This window comes from Mesoplodon densirostris, chromosome 17 (assembly GCF_025265405.1).
Source record: "Mesoplodon densirostris isolate mMesDen1 chromosome 17, mMesDen1 primary haplotype, whole genome shotgun sequence".
NCBI lineage: Eukaryota > Metazoa > Chordata > Mammalia > Artiodactyla > Ziphiidae > Mesoplodon > Mesoplodon densirostris.
Window position 1 is genome coordinate 21,376,289 of NC_082677.1, and position 21,141 is coordinate 21,397,429.

General features: G+C 47.9%; 1 protein-coding gene across 1 annotated transcript in view; it reads left to right on the forward strand.

Moving 5' to 3' along the window:
• Positions 1–14,673: 14,673 nt before the first annotated feature.
• Positions 14,674–21,141, forward strand: part of ERICH6B (glutamate rich 6B) — a 42,663-nt gene continuing 36,195 nt past the window's right edge. Inside the window, exon 1 of the mRNA XM_060079768.1 lies at positions 14,674–14,983. Coding sequence (XP_059935751.1) covers positions 14,674–14,983 — 310 coding nt within the window. The remainder of the gene's footprint in view (positions 14,984–21,141) is intronic.

Consider the following 21,141-nt stretch of genomic DNA (forward strand, 5'->3'; position numbering starts at 1 on the left):
CACAGGCTCCGGATGCGCAGGCTCAGCGGCCATGGCTCACGGGCCCAGCCACTCCGCGGCATGTGGGATCTTCCCGGACCGGGGCATGAACCCGTGTCCCCTGCATCGGCAGGCGGACTCTCAACCACTGCGCCACCAGGGAAGCCCCATGACCTAATATTTTAAAGGATCATTCCGGATGGTATGTCGAGTGTAGATGGAAGGGAACAAAACACAGAACTAGAGAGACCAGTTAAGAAGCTTGTGAAAGTTTCCATACAACAGAAGATGGTGAGAAATGATCAGATTCTGGATGTGTGTTAAAGGTAGAGGCAGGATGTGATAATGGGTTACAAGTGAGGTGACACAGGAAGAAAGTGGCCAAGACGGTTCCGAGATGCTTGGCTGAGCAGTGGAGCTGCTGTTTGCGGAGCAGACAGACTGAGGGAGGAGCAGATCGCGGGGGAGGACGGGAGTTTGGTGTTGACCTTGTTAAATGGGATACACCTGCCGGACACCCAAGTAGAAAGGTCAAGTCAAGCAGATGAGTCTGGGGCTCTTGTGAAACCTTACTTAAAGGACATGGAGTGGTAAAGTGAACGAGGTCCATAACAGTTATTTTTACTAAAAGTACAGAAGCATTTGATTTATAACCATTTTTATATCAGTCTGCAATAAAAGTCAAGATCTTCAATCATAGCTAAGTGAAGGTATTTCCAGAAGAAGCCAAGTTAGTGGAGTAAATGCCCTCAAAGATGTTGCCTTTGGGAATCTAACTTAGAGCAAAGGTAGAGCTTACGAAGCTGAAGGAATGGGCAGTTCCCATGGACCTCAGCCGGCCTCTCTCAACTCTGATTTCAGATTTGCCTTTAGCAAGAGTGAGCTCTCTGACTGTACTTATTCTCTGGGGTAGATGGTCAAGCAGCAGAGTTGACGTTTCACTATGAAAAGCAGAAGTGTCTGATAAATTCTACCCAGATCAAGGCCCACCTCACTTTATTTGGAGGCAGGTCACCAGGATCTCTGAAAGACCTGCCAGAATTTTTCTTTAAAAAGGAGCTGTGAATTTACTCAGATGGGCAGATGAATCACAAGTTGAGGCCTCGGAATGATAAGCTGGTGTTTGGCAACAAGTTGGAATCATCCAAGTTAAAACGTAGTGTTTTCCTGGCAAAAAGGACACACAGATAGATACACAAAGTTAATACACAGACAGATAAAAGTTAATCCTGGGCTTCCCTGGTGGCGCAGTGGTTGAGAGTCCGCCTGCCGATGCAGGGGACACGGGTTCGTGCCCCGATCCCGGAAGATCCCACATGCCGCGGAGCGGCTGGGCCCGCGAGCCATGGCCGCGGAGCCTGTGTGTTCGGAGCCTGTGCTCCGCAACGGGAGAGGCCACAGCAGTGAGAGGCCCGCGTACAGCAAAAAAAAAAAAAAAAAAAAAAAAAAAAAAGTTAATCCTGTCCCCAGCCAAATAAGAAAAGTGTCTATAGTTCCTCCAGGCCACACCCAGCCTGGAGGGGGAAAAAAAGTGTGCAACTGTAAGAAATGGAGCAGAACTATCAAGAGTATTGGGCTTCACTGGTGGCGCAGTGGTTGAGAGTCCGCCTGCCAATGCAGGGGACATGGGTTTGTGCCCAGGTCTGGGAAGATCCCATGTGCTGCGGAGCGGCTGGGCCCGTGAGCCATGGCCGCTGAGCCTGCGCATCCGGAGCCTGTGCTCCACAACAGTGAGAAGCCCGCGTACCGCAAAAAAAAAAAAAGAGTATATACCAGCAACATAAATGGGGAAACTTACATCACAGTTGCGTTTTGCCTCTGAAAGTGTAATAAGAATCATAACCTTTTAAAATTCCTTGAAACCTGGGACTTCGCCTGTTTTGTTCAGTCTGTATCCCCAGCACCTCCTAGAACAATACTAGCACATAGTAGGCATTCAATAAAACACTGACAAAGGAATGAATCAACATTAAAAAATAAAGTGAAAACAAAACCCATCAGTGCCATCTTGTGGAAGGCCTTACCATGATGCATCCAAGGTTCCAGTCACCAGGCTGGGGAACAGACGCTGAAATTTCTGTATGACAGGGCCTGAGGGGTCACAGACTGTTGGAAGTGCTAGGCCAGGAAACTTGTCTTGAAGCTGTGTTTGCAAACCATGTACACTTTTGACTTAGATTCAGGTGAGGTAGTGGAGATTATGGGGGGCAGGAGGGCTACAAAAGTTCCCCCAAGCCAACCCTTGACACTGCCAGAGTATAAATGAGAGAGAGAAATCTCAAAAGTAGTCTTTGACCAGTTCCCCCGCCACACACACATACACACACACACAGAGCAAAAACTGTTGTGATAACCTAGCCTCAAATTTTCACTGTGCAGGGCTTCCCTGGTGGCGCAGTGGTTGAGAGTCCGCCTGCCAATGCAGGGGACGTGGGTTCGTGCCCCGGTCCGGGAAGATCCCACATGCTGTGGAGTGGCTGGGCCCGTGAGCCGGCGCGTCCAGAGCCTGTGCTCCGCAACGGGAGAGGTCACAACAGTGAGAGGCCTGCGTACCGCAAAAAAAAAAAAAAAAAAAAAATTTCCCTGTGTCCTTCAAGAGGTCCTTGGGAACCAAATATTCATAAGAGCTCTCTGGACACGTGGTAACATTGTCTGTCTTCCTATTTCCTTCCTACACCCCTCCCCAACTCACTGAGGCTCCTGCTGTCACCCCTTGGTAGTAGTATGGGCTTAGCTTCTCTCTGCTTTTCTTCCTCTTTCTCCACATGGGGGAAGGGGGGGGGCCAGAAATCACTATCTGGTCACCTTCCACTTGCTCACCTCCTATGGGACCACCAAACAGAGGTGGGACCACTGACAATCACCAAGGTTCTCTGTGTCTCTGTCTCCCACTGGAGCGCCCTTTTCTGTCATTCCCACTCCCTTCCCAAGAGCCTGGCACAGGTCCCCGAGAGCCAATATGAAGAACCCCAGTGGCACATACTCCTGGTACGCATGTGGTACTCAGGATTCTTCAGGTTTCGTGGCTACCTAGAGCTTATACAATCGAGTGGACCCTCTTTGAGAAAAAGGATAAAACATTATAAATATGGGCTTCCCTGGTGGCGTAGTGGTTGAGAGTATGCCTGCCAATGCAGGAGACACTGGTTCGAGCCCTGGTCTGGGAAGATCCCACATGCCGCGGAGCAGCTGGGCCCGTGAGCCACAACTACTGAGCCTGCGCGTCTGGAGCCTGTGCTCCGCAACAAGAGAGGCCGCGATAGTGAGAGGCCCGCGCACTGCGATGAAGAGTGGCCCCCGCTCGCCACAACTAGAGAAAGCCCTCGCACAGAAACGAAGACCCAACACAGCCATAAATAAATAAATAAATAAATTTAAATCATATGGGCTTCTAAGAAGACCTCTGCTTAAAAAAAAAAAAAAAAAACATTATAAACATGAATTTAGGTGCAGAAGTGAATATTTATTTAAAATGGGAAAAGATATCACAGAAAATTACTGGCACCTCAGAGATCTGAGTTCTTTTCTTCTGGCTCTCTGTGATAATTGGCCAGAAATGCCTACACAGAAATGGATTTCAACCTGGCCTCCTGGCCCACCTGGCCCTCTCGCACATCCAGAGAGGCCACTCAGAGAAGCCAGAGCATATGAGCTTCGCTGGCTTCCTCCTACCCTTGACCCCAGACCAAGCCCGTGCACCTGGACTCTGTCCCCTCAGGGCGGCTTCTTAGGCCCCCTCCCCCCTCCAAGAGTACTCCAGAGGGGGCAAAGGGCCGGCCCTCCAGGATGCTTAGGGGTCTCCGTCCTGGGGGCCAGCCCGAGTGAGTCTACTCAGGGTGCCTCATGTGTTACCACCGGGCCAAGCCACCTTGCAGCCTCACACACCTGACCAGCTAAAGGGTCTCAGCTCTGGGAGCCTCAGACCTGTCTCTCCATCTTAGCAGCCGCCCACCCACAAGCTCAGCGCTGCGCCCCAGGATTCGGGAAAGGAGATGCTGCTTGATTTTCTAATCAAAAAAAGTTATAAAAATTACGTACCATTAAATAAATAATAAACAAAATAAAAATCCGCCCGGTCTTTGCCGCCCCTCCTCTGCCTGGGAGCCCTGTCTGGCCTGGCAGGCGCCAGCTGCCTCCAGGTCGTGGCTGTCTGTGGTCCACCGTCCCCATTTCGGGGAACGCCCGACGCAGGTGGCCCTGACGCCATAGTGAGAAAATATGCTGGTCAGCCACTGCCGCTTGGCCCCAAGATCTCCCCGGCCAGGAGAGAAGGTGGGAAAGGGAAGCCAAGTGCAAGTCCAGAACTCCCTCCCGGCGCCTTGGAACTCCCAGCGCCGAGGCGCAGCTTCTCTGGAAACCGGGGAGGGCGGGGCTCCGTTCCCATGGTAACCGATAGACAAACAAACTCGGGCGCCAGGACCCCGCGCTGGAGCCGCGCGGCCGCCAAGCTTGGGTAAGAGCCGCGGGCAACCAACAACGCGCGCGCGCGCGCGCGGGGAGACCCGACTCCTCCTCCTCCAGCCCCGCCAGGGAGTGGGGAGCAGATCAAGAGGCTGGGGAACAAAGAAGCGACACCACGCAGACATCTTTGTTTCTCTCCCTTTCTCAGCTCTTCCTCCCTTGGCCTCGTGTTCCCGACTGTCCCGCGCTTCTCCCCTTCGTGAAGCGCGGTGTCGAGTCCATACTTCTGCAAATAAAGGAGGACCGGGCCCCTTCCACTCCAGACAGCCCTGGCCCTGAGTTCAAGGAAATACTCTGGGTGTGACAGTATGACTTCTTCCTTTTCAGCCGGCAGGGACCAGTCAATTAAGCAGGAAAAGAATCCCGCGCATCCCAAGTTCCAGCCTTGGGCACACACCGGCTCCTGGGACCCAAAGCGAATGACTCAGTTTATCTGTGTTTCTTCCCCCCCGCTCCCACCCCCACCCCCTCTAAAATGGTACCAAAACAGAGGCCCCAACCTTCCAGGGCGATAGCACGGAGTGGCCAGTGCCAGTACTCCACAAGTGCTCCTGCCACGTGACGGCTCAAGGTCACCCTCCTTGAGAGTTCAAACCTGAATACATCTGAAATTCCATTTATTTTCAAAAAGGCCGTAGGAAATTATGTTCTAATGAGTGCACTGGGGTGTCTATACTGCTAAAAACTGCACTGATTGGTCTAAGGGGATGAACGTAACTTTTTTTTTTTTTGCGGTACGCGGGCCTCTCACTGCTGTGGCCTCTCCCGTTGCGGAGCACAGGCTCCGGACGCGCAAGCCCAGCGGCCATGGCTCACGGGCCCAGCCGCTCCGTGGCATGTGGGATCTTCCCAGACCGGGGCACGAACCCGTGTCCCCTGCATCGGCAGGCGGACTCTCAACCACTGCGCCACCAGGGAAGCCCGAACGTAACTTTTTAACTTCAGTGTTTGCCCCGTGGCATTTTTTCACATGGATCCCGATCAGCACAGGCACGGCACCAGCAATCGCACTGAAGGAGGCTATCAGCCAAGAATCCTGCCAGTCAGTTAGAGAGATTATAAACGGCCACTGAGGACGATCACAACAGCAACCAGAAGGCCTTGTGTTTTCAGAACACCAGGCAATACCCCAGATCCTTTACAGAAATGAGACTTCTCCCAGAGCTCCAGCTAGGGTTTCCAAGCCTGCGCTGGCAGCACCCGAGCTACACCCAAGGGTCCTGTCCTCTTCATCAGCTACATCTTTGCTGTCCGAGCCCTCCCACAACCCATGTCTTGGGTTTTTCCTCCCTAACACAAAAGAAAGATAAGTGGATGGGGGCCTGAAAAGTCCAAATCAGAAACTTGATATGCAGTCTCCTGTGCGCCTTTCTTCCTATGGATCATCCATTCGGTCCACAGGCTCCAGCTGAAATCCTGCTACATGCCAGGCATTGTGCTAGACGTGCAAACACACACGCATGGTGCGGGAAAAGAAGAGTTGAAAGAGCTGTGGGAGAAAGAGGAGACTCTTTCCAGAAAAGCTTGCACGTCCTCACGGAGGAGGTGGCTTGGAGTTAGGTTTTAAAGGATGAATAGACTCGCTTTCGAGTGATAAGAAAATTCAAAAGCAAGGCCGGCATCCCCAAAAGAAATCTCCCTCTGGAAGGGCTGGTGAAAATGTATACAACATTCTCCAGAAAATAAAGCAGGGCTGTGACTAGCAAACCAAGAAGGGGCTCGAAACACGGGCCAGGAGGAAGCCCAGGCAGGAGGGCTGCTCAGTAGACACATCCCTGGCCTTAGCTCTGAGACAGGCCTGCAGCACCTGAGCTGACCAGCTACTCCATGACTAGCCCAAAGGCCTGGCCTCTTTGTAAACTGACTCCTAATGTTAAGCAATGTAACTGTTAACAGGGCCTCCTCCTGGGCACATGAAGGATTGACAGGAAAGACATGAGTCCTACAGGCAGAGTTTTGAATACGCTGGCCTGTTCTAGAATCAAACTTCTCTCCAGTCTCTTATTGGAAGGAAACTATCTGTCTGCTGTCTACCAAATCTCCAGGCTTCTCTTGAACCATGAGACGGCGGAGCCCTGTCATCTCATCTTTGCTGATGTGTTTTGGGGCTAATGTATACTGTTAGGTAGGGCTTCAGCAGCAAATTCCTCACCCTTCCCAGTCCTCAGCCAACGACTGCATCCACTAGTCCTCCATCCAGCACCTGCTGGTCTCCTCCTGGATCTTAGGGCTTTACCTGGCCTCTTCACTTTGGGTTCATGTAGCTCACAATCTCTTGGTCTAGAAATATTTGCCTATGCTCTTCCTGTCCCGCCAATAATAGGAGGTGCTAGTTTAATCACACAGTTTATGCGGTTTTCATATTTACTCCCTCCAAACTCCAGATGTGGAGCCAGGCACCTGTGCCATTTTAGACTGATGTCATAGCCTTTTAGAAGAAAGGGGTGTTCAGGCAGCACACCCCAAGTCCTGAGCCTGCCTCTCAGCCCCAAATCATTGAAGACCAGTCCGGCTTCCACCAGTGGCTGTGATCAACTTCAGCTTTACATTGGTTCCCAGCTATGAGCCGTGCTTTTGGAGCTCAGCTATATGTGTGTGGTTTGCACCCACTCATGGCCACACACTCAGTGCCCCGGGGGCTACCCCTGACCATGTTCGTGGTCACGCTCTGTAAGGAAATAAACACAATCAGCACTCCTCACCCACATCATGATTTTCTGAACTCCCGGCAACAGGCGGAGCCCAGCAGCCCTAATCAAATCAGTGGGTGCAAGAGGCTTTCAGGGATTCTATGAAGCCTGAGGAGAGGTGCAGGGCCAGTTCCCAGGCGGCGGGTAGCACGGGCCCAGAACCCACTCATTCCCAGGACTCTGCCGCCTACTTGGCTACAGAGGTTTCTTCCCTTAGGAGGGGCTCACTGCCTCGAGGTATCCCTCTTTGAACAAGGACGCGGGTCCAACATGGGATGACGGGTCTCCCAAGGTCACCTATTCTCTGTCCTACAAAATTCCTAACAACTGGGAACCTGCAGGCTCCCAGCACCATCCTGGGGTCTGCAACGTGGGCAGAAGAGCCCTTCTGCCTGGACTCCTGAGGATTCCAGTCTTCACATGGAGGTCGGCCTCTAAACGACAGGAGAATTCCTCTTGGAAGAACCCCACGAGCGGTTGTAACAAAAAGTCCCTTTGCTCTTGGTCTTATCAGCCTTCCCAGTGAGTAACTGGGCATTTTCAGATCACAAGTGACCCCCTTCCTCTCTCATTTTGTCCCTCCCTGGTCTCTCATTGAAATCCAAAATGCCCTCTGAGAACTCTGCTCAATATTATGTAACAACCTTAACGGGAAAAGAATTTGCAAAAGAATAGATACATGTATACATATCACTGAATCACTTTGCTGTACACCTGAAACTATCACAACATTGTTAATCAACTACATACTCCGACATAAAATAAAACGTTAAGGGGTTTCCCTGGTGGTGCAGTGGTTAAGAATCCGCGTGCCAATGCAGGGGACATGGGTTCGAGCCCTGGTCCGGGAAGATCCCACATGCAACGGAGCAACTAAAGACCATGCACCACAGCTACTGAGCCTCTAGAACCCATGAGCCACAACTACTGAGCCCACATGCTGCACCTACTGAAGCCCACACGCCTAGAGCCCATGCTCCACAACAAGAAGCCACCACAATGAGAAGCCCATGCACCACAATGAAGAGTAGCCCCAGCTTGCCGCAACTAGAGAAAGCCCACGAGCAGCAACGAAGACCCAACACAGCCAAAAATAAAAAAAAAATAAATAAAAAGGTAAAAAAAATAAAATAAAATGCCCCCTGATTCTCTAGTCCGCCATGTGAAAACTTAGTCCGGCTAGCCAAGGCAACTGAACTTGATTCTTTAGGGAGGCCCACGGGGGCGGGGGGGAGGATCCCCACTGGGCAGGCAGGTAGCAGAGAGGAGCGAAGGCTGTAACAGCAGACAGTAAGAGCCCAGCCCCCTCTGTAAGCAGGCGCCCCTCACCTCCATCCTCGTTCCATTCCTTTCCATTTCAATTCTCTTTCCAGTTCCTCATGGTAGCTAAGCCTCCCCCACTCCCCCAGCCCTGGGACATCCTCTGGCTAGCTTTGAATTACATGGGGACGGTCCCTGTCCCTGACGGGTCCCACACCCCAGAAGCCAGAGGTGGTGCTGGCATCTTCCTAGCTCCCAACTTTCCCCCCTTACCGATGATTACTCTTCCGACACCTGCTAAAATTCCCTCCCCCTCTTTCATTCATGACATAAGCACACTATACTGTACCGTAATTTATTTTTCTGTCTGCCTGCTTAAGCAAGCAGCTTTCTTGAGGTCTATAGGTGTGCCTTCTGCAACGTTGCAGCCCCCATGCCCAACAGTGTCTGGCACATAGAAAGTCCTCAACAAATGTCGGCAGAAAGAAAGAGAAAAAGAAGAAAGGGAAAAGGATAGAGGGAGCCTCGGAAGCTTATCCTTTTCAGCAGCAAGCTTTATAAGGTCTGGTTAATGCACAGAATGACAGAATCAGATTCACCAATATTTGAGCAGCCTGGAAGGGGGAGGCAAAGGCAGCAAGCCGAAATGTAATACTGATCCCTATAAATTCCTGCATCGGGTTCCAAAACTAAACCTAAGTTTAGCACTAAAAAAAAAAAAAAAATGTAAAGAACATAAAAGCTACCTTCAAATATTTGCAGCCGCTGTGGAGCAAATCTGTTGTGTGTAGCTCCAGACAGCAGACCTGGGGGTGCTGGTTAAAAGCCCGAAGGAGGAAGATTTAGCAGCAGAAGTCTGTGTAATTTGTTACGTGCTAAATACAGTGCCTGGCATGTAGAAATGGTGGCTGAATAATTCCACACTTATTGTGGTGATCTTTCTTATCATTATTATTACCAGCATCATCGTCATTATTTATTATTTACAAGAGCTGTCCAACAGTCTGCCTCAAGAAGCACTGATCTCTCTTCCATGGAAATCCAAGGTTATCACTGGGTAGCCACCTGTCTGGGGAGTTTGTCGACCTGATTCCTAACCCCTGGCCTCGCCTTCTGTAATCCTGTGATTGGAAGAACAGTATGTCCTGGGTAGATACAATTCCTGGCTGAGCAAACTGTCTTTTATACAAAGAAGCTCTTGCAGTGCCTGCATTTGTTGCAGTGTGCCTCCTTCCAGCAATCCCTGGAAGCACCTCTTTGATGTTGAAAAATAAAATTGCTTTGTGTGAAAGCTCCTTTAATCTTATATAGATACAAATGCCTTGTATCTTTGGGGATATGCCAAATCGCTGGTAGTGTTTCAGAATTAATCTTATTAAAAGAAAGCTCTGGGGCTTCCCTGGTGGCGCAGTGGTTGAGAGTCCGCCTGCCGATGCAGGGGACACGGGTTCGTGCCCCGGTCTGGGAGGATCCCACGTGCCGCGGAGCGGCTGGGCCCGTGAGCCATGGCCACTGGGCCTGCGCCTCCGGAGCCTGTGCTCCGCAACGGGAGAGGCCACAACAGTGAGAGGCCCACATACCGCAAAAAAAAAAAAAAAAAAAAAAAAGAAAGCTCTGTTTAATCCCCATTGCTCTTTGCCGGAGATACTGAATAATTCTGCACCTATTGGCTCTTTGCCACGCCCCCTTCCAGGATTTAGTGGTGTCCAAGAGAACACAGCCGCGAGTTTAGGCTGGACAATGGCATTCCCACTTTGAGTTTAGTGTTGTAGTTGTAGAAATGTTCCTTTATACAACTTTATCAATTTTTCTTTTTTTTTTTTTTTTTTCTGCAGTACACGGGCCTCTCACTGCTGTGGCCTCTCCCGTTGCGGAGCACAGGCTCCGGACATGCAGGCTCGGCGGCCATGGCTCACGGGCCCAGCCGCTCCGCGGCATGTGGGATCCTCCCGGACCAGGGCACGAACCTGTGTCCCCTGCATCGGCAGGCGGACTCTCAACCACTGCGCCACCAGGGAAGCCCTCAATTTCATAATGAAAGAAAAGGAAGGGGTCAGAGGACTTGCCTGTTGTGAAGAATAACAAATGGAATAATGAGATGCCTCATTGACCAACTCAAATATAATTACATGTGATAAACCAGTGCTGCTAATATTGCTGAGAAAAAATGGAGTTCATATAAGGTTACGATCTGTTGTCTCTTCCCAAAGAATACAGGACACCGCTGATTAGACTACCTAGTTTGTACAACGTATGTTTCCATATAAATGTATATTTTATATACCTATATATCGGTATGTGTATATATATATATATATATATATATAATGTATATATATACTCATATACACACACACACATATGTATCAGTCAAATGAAATTACAACTTCCTCCCTCCCAACAGACTTCTGGATCTTCTCCATTAGGAGCCATCAGTGAGTGATCCAAACATGCAACCATATGAAATAATTATGTATTTATTAATTTCAACACATATTTATGACCTCCTACTATGTGCCAGGCATTATTCTAGGTGGCAGGAATACAATGGTAAACAAGAGAGCAAAGTTCCTATTCTCAGATATACAGATCAATGAATGTGATACAAATGTTACGAAGAAAATAAAACAACAGGGCTTCCCTGGTGGCACAGTGGTTGAGAGTCCGCCTGCTGATACAGGGGACACGGGTTTGTGCCCCAGTCCAGGAAGATCCCACATGCCACGGAGCGGCTAGGCCCATGAGCCATGGCCGCTGAGCCTGCGCGTCCGGAGCCTGTGCTCCGCAATGGGAGAGGCCACAACAGTGAGAGGCCCGCGTACCGCAAAAAAAAAAAATCACCTCTGAAGAATGATTAGAAAGCAAGAGCCCAAGCAGGGAGGCTACTGTAGAAGATGGTAGATTAGACAAGAGTGATCACAGTGGTGACAGAAAGAAGAATGGATTCAGGACAATTTTTGGAAGATGGCGTGGAGAGGACTTACTGACTAGCAGGCTTGGGAGGATGAAAGAGAGAGGAGTCAAGGATGGCTCCAAGTTTCTACGTCTGAGCCACTTCATGAATTATACCACAGGGTCCCAAACTTTCTCAGCTCACGGCACTCTCAGTATCTCAGCGAATTTTTCATGGTGCCCCCTAAGCAAAAAGAAATCCGCAGTGGTTTTCATTTCTTAGTTATGTCCAAATAACTTAATAAACACGTGTGTTGCATCCTTATGTCATATATTTATGTCAACTTAATACATAAACATTGAAAGAAAAAAGTAATATTTTTATTTCATTCTTAAATAGCCACAATTAGTTACTAATGGAATGTGTGTGTCCATTGGGCATTGCCCGACTTCAGTCTTGGAATCAGATTGTGGCGAGCAGGGGCTACTCTTCGTTGCGGTGCGTGGGCTTCTCACCGCAGTGGCTTCTCTTGTTGTGGAGCACGGGCTCTAGGCGTGCGGGCTTCAGTAGTTGTGGCGTGTGGCTTCGGTAGTTGTGGCTCACGGGTTCAGTAGTTGTGGCTCACGGGCTCTAGAGCGCAGGCTCAGTAGTTATGGCGCACGGACTTAGTTGCTCCACGGCATGTGGGATCTTCCCGGACCAGGGCTCGAACCTGTGTCCACTGCATTGACAGGCGGGTTCTTAACCGCTGCGCCACCAGGGAAGCCCTCAATTCTTTTCCAGATTTACATTTTGTGAAGCTGCCTGTCAGGAGCTGGGTTCTCTGCAAATAGACTCTAAGATGCAAACTGTTGAGACGTAAAATGTGTATTAGGGACAAACCCCTGAGAAAGGAAGGGCAAGGATGCAGGACAGGCCGAGGGAGACGGTGCAGCGGAGCAGGCTTGGTGAGCCCGGCCCGCCTGGAGGAGGCTCGTGGGTGACTACAGCCTCTCAAAGGTGTCCCGCCTGGGCTCGGCTGGACTTTTACACCCCCATCTTGCTTTGTCACCAGATGTGGGTGCCCCAAGAAGGGCATGGCTTCCAGAAGGCGGCTCCTAGCAGATGAGGCAGACCCTGAGGGCACTGGGGCCCGGGACTGGGTGCTGACCATGCCCCACCGCTGGGCAGCAAGCTGTTCTCGGAAAAGAGCTCTGGGCAGCGCACCTCTATGTTCACCACAGCGACCCAGGCTAATCCTACGGGAATCCGGGAATCCAAGGGCCCTAGCAACCCCGCAGGTGCACAAATACGGCCCATTATTGATACCAACCCGTGTTCTTGGACTCTTTAATCAGTAGAAATGGATACGAGGCCAGACGAGAGATGCAGGCAAGACCTTACTGGGACTCGTGCTGCAGCATCAGGAGACAAAACAAGTAAGAGGGGCCCCTGCTCGCTCCCCGAGGCAGGCGTGAGCTGGTCCCTTGAACGGAGTGAGGTCGGGTGGGAGGCGTGGCTTACCTCGGCTGCCCGCCCCCTTGGTGGTGCTGCGTGTAGGGATCCTTGCGGTTCCCTCCTTTTATTCCCGGCACCTCAGCAGTGGCAGCTGGGTTTTGACCTTTTTGTAGCTTTGCTGTTCATAATTTGCCCCAACTGCACATGTGTGCAATTATTTTTAGTCCCTTATAGTTTCTGTCGCTTGAGGAGACGTTTGTCCAGGTGTAAGCACTGCAGTAAAGGGTCCCAGGTCCCAGGCTGTCTCATTACGAATGTCTTTGACCTCACACCCGTCATCTCAGGCATCAGGGTGCACATGTGCTAGAGAGTGATCCTCATGATCTCATCTGGCTGGTTCCCTAGAACAGAGCTCCCCAATCAGAGATCTGGGAAAAGGAAGGCCAAGAGATTTACCTCGTAAGCCCTCAGAGCAAACAGGAGGATTCTGGGCCAGTTATCTGCAGTTTATCCCATTGGGCAGAATAACTTTTACCATTGTTAAAACTTTGGGATGCCCTGCTCTAGAGCCATCTATTCCTGGTCCTTCATTCCGTCACTGATCGTTTACTCTGGGTATCTTTATGATGCATCAGGCACTGAGCCAACCATGGGAGAGAGAGAGGGGAACAGGCCACTGACAGTGAGGTCACTGTCATTGAGACACGCAGATATAGTGGAAAAGAAATATTGAACAAGTAAACATGGAAACAGAACCATAAACAGAAACAGGGTAAGTGCTCTAGGAGAGAATAACAGAGTGGGAGAACAGAGAAGGAATAAGAGAGGAAGTCAGAGAGACTGGCAGGTGCCAGATCTCCAGGGCCCTGGGGTTCACATTTTATTCTCCGTGCCAGGGAAAGCCATCGGGGGATTGTTAAGCAATGCATATCCCGATGTCATTTATATTTTCCCAAGAACACTCCTCGTGGAGAATGACTACAGGACAGCAGCAGTGGTGACGGGAGGGCCAGTTAAGAGCATGTGGCAATAATCCAGACTAGAGATGGCACAGTTCACTGCGGGTGATCACAGTAGAGCAGAGAAGAGAGGAAGGATTTGAAATAGATTTGCAAACGAGAATCAATCCTTCCCGCCATCGAGAAGTTCACGCTCGGTTGGAAAGACAGATGTGCGAACAAACTATGTAATATAGCAAAATCGTTGCTCTAGTGAACATACAGATGGAGCATAGGTTGGAACGTGGAAGACGCCCCGGGTGGGGTGGGGGGATGTAGGTGCTCACAGCTGTGCTAAATCTGGGGAGTAAAAATTGGTGTTTGCTGAGTGAACTAACACTTTGCTGAGCGCGTGGTGCTTCCAGCAGGAGGCGCGGCCAGGAGCACGTGCCTGGCAGACGTCCAACCACAGGGACCTTCAATGACCCAGGCCCCACAAGCTGTGTCTGTACCACCCTGCCTGGACCTATTCCATTGTGCTTGCCACTGTGTGTACAGAAATCTGTTGGAATGTCAGTTTCTCTCCCCAGTTTGAAGCTCCTGGAAGACAGTCTATGTCCTGATTACTGTAGCAATAAATATTTCTTGATGAGTAAGTAAAAGTCTTCTCTAATGACTGCACCACTGAACACCGATGGCTCCTTCTCTTTCCAGCTCTCTTCATTGACTTCATATTGTGCAGTCATTTCAAAGGCGCTGCCTTCAGATGTGGTCTCTCCAACCAGCTCCTGGAGGGTAAAACCTCTGCTTTCTCTTTTTGTGCCTTTTCACAGGCCACCATGTACTGATATGCATACTCAAAGGGCCATCCCAAGACCACGGAATGCAATGAGTGAACGTCATGCAGTAGGTAATTCCTGACTAATGGGGTCTTATTCCTTTCTCGGTTACCAGGGTGATGAAGTAGTGACTCTGCCGGCTGCAGAAGGCTTTCCTCTGCTAAATGCCTCCCAGAATGTCTGCTAGAAATCTTCAGCCATCGGGAGCATCACCTCCTCACCCTTCCACAACTTTCCACCACTCCACGCAGACCTTATCTTCACAGGAAGAAGGTACTGAGGGAGATGAGAGTTCAATGGAAGAATTTTTATTTCTTCAAGAGGAAGAGAGCCCGGAGGAAGGCCAGTACCTGGAGGAGGAGGAAAATGATCTGAAAGGAAAGGAGTATCTGGAGGAAAAGGAGTATCTGAAGGAGGAAAAGTGTCTACAGAAGAAAGAGCTGCTGGAAGGAAAAAGGTTTCTGTATGAAAAGTTTCTGGAAGAGGGTGAGTATCTGGGGAGAACGTCCCATAGATGGTAGTTCTAGTTCATCCCGATGTCTGGGAAAAAAGAACAGGCTTGAGATACAGCCAAAGCGCAAATGATTGACCCTACGCACCGCGCTGGCAGACTCGTGAATCATTTTTGACCAAGTTCTATTCACAACTTCAAGAGCTGTGCCCCCAAGCACTGAGCCTACGGAGCAGACAAGGAGACCTGATGAACGGGAAGCGCCTGTTCGTAAAACACAAAATAAGACAAACAGAAAACACCCCCTTAACTTGTATCTTTTCTTTTTCCTTGTTGCACAAGTAATACATGTGCATGGTAGATGTTTGAGAAACCGTATATTCGTAAAAAGAAGAAAGCAAAAATCGCTCCCATTCAGAGATGATAATCGCTTTTACACTTTGGTTATGTCCTCCCAGACACTATATAGTGCTTGCAACCTGCCCTTTAAGGTATATTTATTTCTATATTTCTGTATTATAATTACATATAAATATTACATACTTATAGGAATATCATTTCATGCTTTCAATTTTCTACAAATCATTTTAATGGCTGCATCACACTGTATTATATTTTCAAACCATAATATTTTAATTGATTTCCTATTATTGATCATTTATTGCTTCTGATTTTTTTGTTACTCTTTAAAACAGCACTTTGATAAACACCCTTAGAGCTAAATTTTATTAATGAGCTCTAATTATTTCCTAGAATACATTTCCACAATCTGTTACTAAGTTAGCAGAGACTAGTATGCTTCCCAGGGTGCCCGTTCAGCCCCTGGAAGGCATCATCTTACCCTGCTGGAGGGTATTTAACTTTTCAGTGATTTCTCTCATCCTAGAGCTGACACTTGTCCAATACTGTTTCTGCAATTGGCAACTTTTCCTTAAGTTGGGTTTTATTATTTGGCAGTGGTCTCCTTATGCTGTTGCTCCAAGTATGCATTTATTCACAGGCCCACACAGTGTCTTCCCTCGATGTTATGACTGAACGGACATATCCAACCAGGAACGGAAAGTTAAAAATCCAGGTCATCTGCATCATCTTAATGTTGACCTAGAAACAGAACTAAACATTTTTTCTGGATCCCGTCCTGTTACCAACCGCAAGCATCTCAGGGAGCTTGAATTTTTTATTTATTTATTTATTTATTTTATTTTTTTTGCGGTACACGGGCCTCTCACTGTTGTGGCCTCTCCCGTTGCGGAGCACAGGCTCCGGACGCGCAGGCTCAGCGGCCATGGCTCACAGGCCCAGCCAGTCCACGGCATGTGGGATCTTCACAGACCGGGGCACGAACCCGTGTCCCCTGCATCGGCAGGCGGACTCTCAACCACTGCGCCACCAGGGAAGCCCCCGGGAGCTTGAATTTTTAAATCCCAGTCTGATTGCACACTACCTACATCCTAAAGGCTGGGTGGCTTCGGCAGCCACACAGGTGTTTTACCTTTACCTCCTCTCCATCAAATCAGATGTATCATCCTACGTTCCTACTGCCCTCACAAAAGTTAGTACGTTGGAGAGCTCATTCCTCTGTTGCTGGGAAATTCTCTTTTCTGTGTGCCCCTACCACCGAGCTCCCTCTCAGAATCCTAATAACCCTGCTGTTCAAGTACCACGTGTAATTCTAATACTGAAAAATAGCATTCAAGCCATTTCTTTTGCACAGTATGAATCAAGCATCCTTAACGTGTCCCTGCTATGTGTCGGACCTTTGTAAATATATTACTCACTAGAATAGGACAAATACAGTGCTGTCAAGTGAATGGAACTGTGTATAAAGCAAAAGCTTTGAAAATAAATGCCCTGCTAGCAAAAATTGGAGAGGCACTGCAAAACCTGTAGGGGAATACTAAAACGCCTTTGAAGGCACGTGGAAGCATGTCTTAGTCTATGAAAACCCAGGGTGCCAAGCCAGACTGTACAAAACAGATTAAGTTAAGAAGGGGTTTACAAGAGGATCTTAAATCTTCGAAAGAATTTACATCACGATTTCTTTAGGTATAATTTCTCCCCAATACCTTTATGAGGTAACTTTGTTTATCTCTTGTTTTGAACCTCAGAGCCTAACAAGAGTGCTTTCCTGACTCAGATCCTCAGTAAATGCAAACTGAATCAAATTAAATTTCATTCATTTCACAAAGCCAGGCATATATATAGACACACACATGCATACACACACACCTTTTTTCTTGTTTTTTGTTTTCGTTTTTTGTTGGGTTTGTTTTAATTTTTAGTGGAGTATAGTTGATTTACAACGTTGTGTTAGTTTCAGGTGTATCACAAAGTGAATCAGTCATACATACACATATGTCCAGTCTTTTTTAGATTCTTTTCCCATATAGGCCATTACAGAGTATTGAGGAGAGTTCCCTGTGCTGTACAGTAGGTCCTTATTAGTTATCTATTTTATATATAGTAGTATGCATATGTCAATCCCAATCACCCATATTATTTTTAAAAACAGCATTATGAATTAATCGGCACCTATAAAATGAGCCCAAGAAATGACAAATGGGCTTCCATCTCGCATACTGATGGATTAATTATTAGAGGTTAGTGGTAAAGCACTGTAATGAGAAGGATTTTGAGGCCTCGTTTGGGCTCAGCAGGAAAGTGTGCCACGATCCACCAGTGATGTCTGCCACAGGAGCAGGAGAGGAGAAAGGGGCATGCACGCTACTTACTTGTGCCTATTTGGTGGCAGATATGAACCTGTCACAAAGAACACTTTTTTCTTCCTGTCTCAAGACCTTGACTGCATAGGTTTGAACACCAGCTCTCTCCCATTTATTAGTTGCATGAACTTGGGCAAGTCACTTAACCTCTCTGTGTCTTAGTTTTCTCAGCTGTAAATTAGGAATAACAGTAGCCCTACCTTATAGGATGTTTGTGAGGATGAAAGGGGTTTAATTATGTAAAGCATTTTGAGCTATGCCAGGCATATAGCATTTTAAGACTATGTAAGTGTTAGCTATTATTGTTGTTGTTATTATTATTATATTATGTTTTATTATTTCCTTACCATTGACTTGTGAAGAGTAAATTACATCCCCGGCACATTTTCCTCTTTTGTGAAATGGACAGAAGAAAAACACAGGAGAAGATGCAATGAACTAGGGTGTGGGAGGACTCTAGGGCCCCCACCCAGCCACTCTGCAGGAAGGTCAGAGTCTCCCGTTGCCCTGGACCAATCAGGGTACGTCAGACTAACAACCCTCACCCCCTCTCTTCTTTAAAAGAAGGGATGATCTTCTCCATGATTTGTGAGAAAACCCAATAAAATTAGATGAGCAACTTGAATGTAAATGCGGCATCGATTGTCACTGAGTAATCAATAGCCACATGTGACTGATCTCCCCGGATTTGAACTGGGAGGTTCCAAATCATTTCTGGGAAACATGGGTGTAAACCCTGTGGTGTCAGAGTCGGAAGATCCAGCACAAGGGTGGGCCTTTGACCTTGGGCATGTCAACTACCTGCTCCAAGTTTCCCTTTCCCCACGTGAAAAAATTCCTTGTGACTGTGGCAATTAAATGAAAGAACATTCTGAAAATGCTTTGAAAGCTCTCCCACCCCATACAACTGTCAGGTGTAAAATGTTTTTCTGATCTCACAAGGTGCAGGAAGGCTCTAGAAGGAAGAAGTATGATCTACATTTCTGTCGTGCCGTCACAGAACAGGAATCCACCCCACAATGAGGCCCCTTTTGTTTATTTAGAACCCAAGACCTTGCTAAAGATGAATTCTGCTCTGTGGCAAAGAATGCCGTAGAGATGTCACAGTATATTCATTTTGATTCGTAATGTTTTTACCTAATGGTATTTTGATACATATACCCTGCTGGATTTGATTTTCTTTCCCCTTGCTAGCTCCTCTTTGGCGGCTCCGAATGCTGTTTGGCCTAAATGCTATAATTTGGTCGCCATTTCCAGTTGAGAGGTGGTGCCCTGAGGACCATTTCCAAATGGGGAACCTAGCAATTCTGTGTATTTAATAAGAAAGGTTTGAGATACACCGATAAGGCAGAGATGGGAGAGCCAGACAACCTGTCCAGCAGGAAAGCTCACAGATAACGGCAGAGCTTCCCCATCAGGGTGCCATGAGTCGGCCACTACTGGGGGGAGACGCTGAGCCCCAAGACCAGTCGCCCCAGCCTCCACTCTGTTCCTGTACAAACAGTATCATTTTCTGTGTGTGTCTTGCCCTGAAGGTCGGGAGCACAGTCCAGTGGCACAGGGTGTATAGTGTATATTTTGCAATCTGTTTCCTTCCATTTTTCAGCCACTCTTTACCCCCTGCCCCCTTCACAAATGAGGATCCTGGAGTTTGAGAGAGGGTATGTGACTTCTCCAAGGTCATGGAAAATAATTAGAGGGGCCAGGACAGGCTCCCAAGCCTTCTCTTCTTTCTCTTCTAGTCACTTCTCTTTCTTTTCTCCTTTCTTCCCTCCTTTCACCCTTTGCTTCTGCTTTCTAATAAATTACATGCATATTTTAATTTGAGAAGAGTAACATAAAAAGAAGCAAAATCTACTTTTGTTCATTTTTTTAGTGGAAATTTTGAAAAGTAGAAAAATAACACCCAACCTACCAACATCCAAATATAAGCAAAGCTGATTCACATTTTATCATTTTTATTCTGTTCCTCCTGCCCTCGTTTTTTGCATGTTTGGTGGTTGTGGTCCTTGTTTTGTCCTGTTTTTACCACTTTAAATATGCTGTATATAAAATAAGTTTGTATTTTACTTTTGTAACTTAGTACTGTGACTTCCATATTTGCCCATATTGCTTAATTTTTGCAGACATCATTTTAATAGCCAAGTAATATTCCTCAATAATTGTCTGTCTCATGGGTAAACTATGGATAAGTGTTGAACATTCAAGTTTCAAGTTCAAATTTTCTTATTTATTTATTTATTTATTATTATTTTTTTTTGCGGTACGCAGGCCTCTCACTGCTGTTGCCTCTCCCGTTGCGGAGCACAGGCTCCGGACGCGCAGGCTCAGCGGCCATGGCTCACGGGCCGAGCCGCTCCGCGGCATGTGGGATCTTTCCAGACCGGGGCACGAACCCGTGTCCCCTGCATCGGCAGGCGGACTCTCAACCACTGCACCACCAGGGAAGCCCTCAAGTTCAAATTTTCTGACTGTCATTTTTTTTTACTACTTTCACTGTGCCATTCTCTGGAATCTATACTCTCTTTTTATCCCAATTGTACCTGAAATTCTTGATGTCATATCATTCAAAGCCAACGGTCAGGTGATTAAATGACACAAATAGAGTCTTTACAAGCAACTCATGCAGCTCAATATCAAAAACACAAACAACCCAATCCAAAAATGGGCAGAAGACCTAAACAGACATTTCTCCAAAGAAGATATACAGACTGCCAACAAACACATGAAAAATAATTTTTAAAACATTTATATCCTCTGAACTTCAGCCACGTCTCCTGTATAGATAGATGTCCTTCATCCTGTGACAGAGGGAGGCCTCTGTAATAACTCAAAAGATTAGCAAAGGGGCTTCCCTGGTGGCGCAGTGGTTGAGAGTCCGCCTGCCGATGCAGGGGACGTGGGTTCGTGCCCCGGTCCGGGAAGATCCCACATGCCGCGGAGCGGCTGGGCCCGTGAGACACGGCCGCTGAGCCTGCGCGTCCGGAGCCTGTGCTCCGCAACGGGAGAGGCCACAGCAATGAGAGGCCCGCGTACGGCAAAAAAAAAAAAAAAAAAAAAAAAAAAAAGATTAGCAAAGCAAACCTAAATGTCCCAAATCCATGATTTCATGAAAATTACCTTCTTGAGTTCTAATTTTATCCAATTTCAACCTCACAGTCTCTAAAGGAAACCAGTAAGAGAGACAACACTAACGAAAAGCAAAAATAGAAAAATTCTGTAACTCAGGGCCTCTCCACCCCAATCCCAGCATCACATACTTAACAACAGATTTTTTAATAGAAAGAAAGATTCTTTTTTTTCCCAACATTGTCTTTCTGTTCTTTTTTCCAACAGAATTCAAGGCTCGTTCATCACAAACCCTGCCTAGTCTTAAAGCAAGGTAAAAGTTTTTGATTTGTTTTTTTTCTGGTAAGTCAGGTGGAAGTTCATGCTTAGGGATGATGCTTCAGGAGCCTTTGCAGTCCCAA